This window comes from Dipodomys ordii, unplaced genomic scaffold (genome assembly GCF_000151885.1).
Source record: "Dipodomys ordii isolate 6190 unplaced genomic scaffold, Dord_2.0 Scaffold41, whole genome shotgun sequence".
NCBI classification, from domain to species: Eukaryota; Metazoa; Chordata; class Mammalia; order Rodentia; family Heteromyidae; genus Dipodomys; species Dipodomys ordii.
This window is the reverse complement of record NW_012267257.1, coordinates 7,403,292-7,408,427: the sequence shown is the minus strand read 5'-3', so window position 1 is coordinate 7,408,427 and position 5,136 is coordinate 7,403,292. Positions and strand designations below refer to the sequence as shown.

At 37.9% G+C, this 5,136-nt stretch overlaps 1 protein-coding gene across 1 annotated transcript in view; it reads left to right on the top strand.

Moving 5' to 3' along the window:
• Positions 1 to 4,189, top strand: part of Ghr (growth hormone receptor) — a 125,996-nt gene extending 121,807 nt beyond the window's left edge. The window contains exons 9-10 of the mRNA XM_013018643.1: positions 947 to 1,016; positions 1,180 to 4,189. Coding sequence (XP_012874097.1) covers positions 947 to 1,016; positions 1,180 to 2,151 — 1,042 coding nt within the window. The 3' untranslated portion in view covers positions 2,152 to 4,189. The remainder of the gene's footprint in view (positions 1 to 946; positions 1,017 to 1,179) is intronic.
• Positions 4,190 to 5,136: the final 947 nt, after the last annotated feature.

Sequence of the window (5,136 nt, the reverse complement as noted above, 5' to 3'; positions counted from 1 at the left end):
TGGAAAGACTTGGAAAAAATTATATTAAGTGAAGTAAGCCAAGCCCAAAGAAACATAGGTCCCATGGTTTCCCTTATTTGCAATAACTAGTATATGTCTGGGACAAGTAGAAAAGGTTAAAAGCTATGTTCATATGACCAGATAAGATGATGTTAAGTGAAATGAACCCCAAGATAGGGACACAAGTGGTTTTTCTTTCTTGCTATTGTTCCTAACGTAATTATAATGTACCATGTGATTTTTTTTGTTTCTTTGTATGTTCTCCCTCATGGTATAACCCCTGTTTTCACTGTATTTGATGTCGGTGCCCTGCATCTTGTATATACACTTCTCTTGCTTGGGGAGGGGAAGGAAAAAAATGCTTAAATAGGGATACAGGTTGACCCATTGTAACAACGAGATGTACAAGACATAATGTTGGAAAACGAACTTTACAATTTAGGCAGGGGGAGGGGGGCGGCATATAGTTGTGGAGGTGAGAGGGTAGGGAAAAAACAAAGGAGGAGGTAACAATGCTTGATAGGATATGTACTCATGACCTTGCTCATGTAACTGTAAACCCTCTGAACAGTATTTTTACAATAAAAACAGGTATTTAAAAAATAAATAAAAAATTAAAAATTTCCTTCCTTATTACTGACATGGAAGTTGGCATCAGACAGAATCAAACTTCTCTTTCCCAAATACTAAAGTTGACTATCAATGAAAAGCATAAAGGAAGAAAACATGGTGATAAATGGAATTCAAATAAAAGCTATCTTGTTAATATTTTCTCCTATATTTTTAAATCGTGGATTGATTAGTATTTTTTCTTTCCTTTCTCATATGAAATACCTGAGTATTTGGAATAAATGGTAGTATTGCCAATACTTTATTCCTAATTTTTGAAATAAGGAAATGTGTCATTTTAAAGATATGTCAAACAAAACTTTTATTTGTTTTCCAGGATTAAGATGCTGATTTTGCCTCCAGTTCCAGTTCCAAAGATTAAAGGAATTGATCCAGATCTCCTCAAGGTAATTAATAACCTATCTAAACTGTAGCTAGCTTGAATTAAGTGATATCTTAAGATTGCTGACATATGTTGAGAAATTTTGCAAGCTCTGTGGGTCAGATTTTAAATTACTTAATTATTATTGCTTTCTTTTTATACATTTTCATTTTTTGTCTGCTTTCTAGGAAGGAAAATTGGAGGAGGTGAACACTATCTTAGCCATTCATGATCATTATAAACCTGAATTCTACAATGATGACTCATGGGTTGAATTTATTGAACTAGATATTGATGATCTGGATGAAAAAACGGAAGGGTCAGATACAGACAGACTTCTAAACAGTGACCGTCAGAAATCACTGAATCTCCTTGGGGCAAAGGATGATGACTCTGGGCGTACCAGCTGTTATGAGCCTGATCTTCTAGAGACTGATTTCAATACCAGTGACATAGATGATGGTACCTCAGAGGTGGCTCAGCCACAGAGGTTAAAAGGGGAAGCTGATCTCTTGTGCCTTGACCAGAAGAATCAAAATAAACCATCTTATCCTCATGCCTCCTCTGTCACTCACCGGCCTAGTGTAATCCGAGTAGAGGAAGACAAACCACAACCACTTCTGACTGGGGAAACTGAGTCAGCTCCCCAAGTTGTCCCTACCCAGATAAACAATCCAAGTTCACTGGCAAACATTGACTTTTATGCCCAGGTAAGCGACATTACACCAGCAGGGAGTGTGGTCCTTTCTCCAGGCCAAAGGAATAAGGCAGGGACAGCCCAGAGCAGTGTGCATGCAGAAGAAGTGTCACTCTGCCAAGCAAACTTCATCGCGGACAACGCCTACTTCTGTGAGTCAGATGCCAAGAAGTGCATTCCCTCCGCCCCTCACACAGAGGTGAAGTCACTCACAGAACCTCGCTTTAACCAGGAGGACATTTACATCACCACAGAAAGCCTTACCACTACTGCCGGGAGGTCTGGGACGGTGAAACACACCCCGAGTTCTGAGTTGCCTGTCCCAGATTATACCTCCATTCACATAGTTCAGTCTCCACAAGGCCTCCTGCTCAATGCCACTGCCTTGCCCTTGTCTGACAAAGAGTTCCTCTCCTCGTGTGGCTATGTGAGCACAGACCAATTGAATAAAATCATGCCATAGCCTTTATCTGATTCTCAAGAGCGATATACCTAATCGCAAACAATTGTCTAGATTTTAAGTGCTTAAACCAAAAACATGTGTAAAATGATTTGTGGGGCTGAGGGAAGTGTGAGGGTGGGGGTGGAGTCTGAATGCCTTTTCCTGAAACGTTGGATACTAAATGAGATACTAAACATTGATAACAAAATGAGAAGAAGAAAAAGAACGCGTAAATCAGATATATACTACCATCGTGAACTGTAAATATTTTAAAGCGTTGTCTCAAAGACTATAGGTAGCAGTAATTGTCTTATTATTGTGGGTGTTAATTTTGTGACACTAAGCATTGAATGGCTGTGATTTTAATGTATGGCAAATTGTGCTTTTTGGAAAAGCAAACAAATCAGGTGGCTTTTGCAATTCAAGAAATTGAATGCAAATCACAGCACAGACTATTTTATTTTCCTTTTTCAGATAATTAGAAACCAGAACTCTAGATGAGCGTCTCAAAAGCTTCTAGCAAAATAGTTTGGATATGTAAAACAGTTATTTTGACATAAAATCGAGAAAGATATTTTTAATAATTTAAACTCCAAGCATGGCTATTTTGTAATACACTACACACTGTGCTTTGTAGTTCATCATGACTTGTCTAAGGAATGAAGAAACTACAGTCTAAAGCTGGTTTCATGCTTTGGTCAAATGCATCTAAAGAAAAACAAATAAGTTAGTTTTTTACAAAGGCCCTTTTTTATATCTCCCCCAACTTCTGAAGCAATTCTAAAATGTCTAATAGCCTGTATTATTGAGACATATTCTTTTTACTCTGAATTTTTAAACAAATACTGTTTTGATTTAGAGAACTTTAAAATGTTTACACAGATATCAGTAACCAAAAGTTCAAACTATCTTCACCAAATTTCAGTTGAAACCAGAGGCTTCGTGCTAAGAACAGTAGAATTAATAGGTGGTTCTTGCTAGCCAAGCATGTGGAGTGAGATGGTTAGAGTGTGCAGATCATGAGAAAGAAACTCTTAACACCTCCATAATGGTATCTCCTCTAACAGATCCTGGTTTTATTTCACACTCATCTAAGAAGGAATAAGGCACAAGCAGCACTTGTGAGTTGAAGCAAATCCAATAAAGTTAACTGGGTAAAAGGACAGAAAGCTCAAGAGTAGGTATTTATTTCACAACCTCTAGCCAGATACACGTTCATTATTCACCATAAGGAGCAGAAGTAATGAGGTTCTCCATCCCAAAGAATAATTCAGAACTAATTAAACAAGTAGCAGAAACTTTGTCTCTTGCCAAACTTTTTATAGGATTTAAGTTGTAAAAGAAATTTCATGATTTTCTTTTTTTCTCTCTGAGAAGATTGGCCTCGAACCAGGTAATCAGAAGAATAAGGCCTAATTGACTTACAGATTATTTTTCTATTCCTTAATGGCCTCAACATCATTTTTGGGGATACCCCCAAAATGGGGGAAAAAAGAGAGGGTTCATCTCACCGAAGAATATTGCCCATTTTAAGTACTTTTTAAAGGTTAAGCCTTTAAAGTTAGCTTGAAGTTCTGTAGTACTTGCCATTTAGCTCAGACATTTTGGGAAAGGAAGCTTAATGGTTAGTAATTTTAAATTCTCTCATGCAAGAAAGACGGTGAAAAATCTATAATTGAGTGTTTTTAAAGTTCGACACATTAGTTTGTAATAGATGTTTAATAGATTTTTCTGCTACATTGCTGCTATGGTTTTCTCCAAGAGCTCCATAATAATTCAGTTTCACATAAAATGTCATCAACATAGAACCTAATTCAACTTAAAGCTATGTGTTTGGAAGACCTATTTTATTCTTTCACAATAGGCTGACCACATTTCTATAGCCAAAAAAAAATAGCTAAATACCTCAATCAGTCTCAGAATGTCATTTTGGTACTTTTGCTGGCCACACAAGCCATTATTCACTAGTATGACTAGTTGTGTCCTGCAGTATATATTTAACTTTCTTTATGTCCGTGGAGTTTTTCCTTCAAAGTTTAATAAATTTATTTTCTTGGAATCCTGATTGTGTATGTCTTCTGTTGTCCAACTCCAACCAGAGAAGCATCATAACTTGGATTGTGGATTGAGATCTCGTTGCAAGAGGGCAATGCACGTGGGCAATGAGGTGAAGAATTTTGATGTGTGCTAGACCATATGGAAGCAGAGGAGGCAGCTTTCTGCCTTCAGTTTTAGAGGAGACCATCTCAGAAATGGCTTATGTGTACTATGCCCTCTTTGGGGGCAGCTGCTACCTATGGGCGGGATTCATAGAGGCATGTTTTGGTTGTGTCATAGAAGTCAAATGGTACATCCAGGTTGATGTAAACTCATAGGAAAGTGGTGCTTTGGATTGTCTTTACATCTCTAGCTTGAGCATGCTGCCTAAAAGGAGGAAAAGCAGCCTTCCCTACTCTACTGACAACTGGCACAGATCAGTTTGCTACACTGGCTGCTTGTCATCATGGTAAACAAATAGTAAGTCTCCCTTCCTCTTGATTCCCCGGGCATGAAGGAAGGAGGGTCATCTAAGTAGGTTGGGTAGGACTTTGAGAGGCAAAAAGCCATGAAACAAATTCCTGTTAAAGGACACTCTGAGTGGGGTCACTACTGAATGACAGGTTCTTGGCAGGCATTGCATGCTGAGAGGTGGGGCAAAATGGGGACTTGCCAGTGACATTGATGCGTTACTGAACATTTATTGCTTTAGAATGTTGAATGAAAACTGCCACACTTTTCAAAATGCTTGAGCATAAGAGAGAGAGAGAGAAACACAGGAGAAGAAGAAAAAAACAACTTTTTTTCACTGCTGTCTTCTGCCCTCAGAGTGGTCATTGCCTGAAGGATCTTAGATTCACCTAGAAGTAAAACCTCTAGGCTTTTTTATTTGCAAATATGACTTGAATAGTTATGTCCTTTAACTAAGATATTGGATCATATACTGCATCAACGTTTATAGAAAAAAAG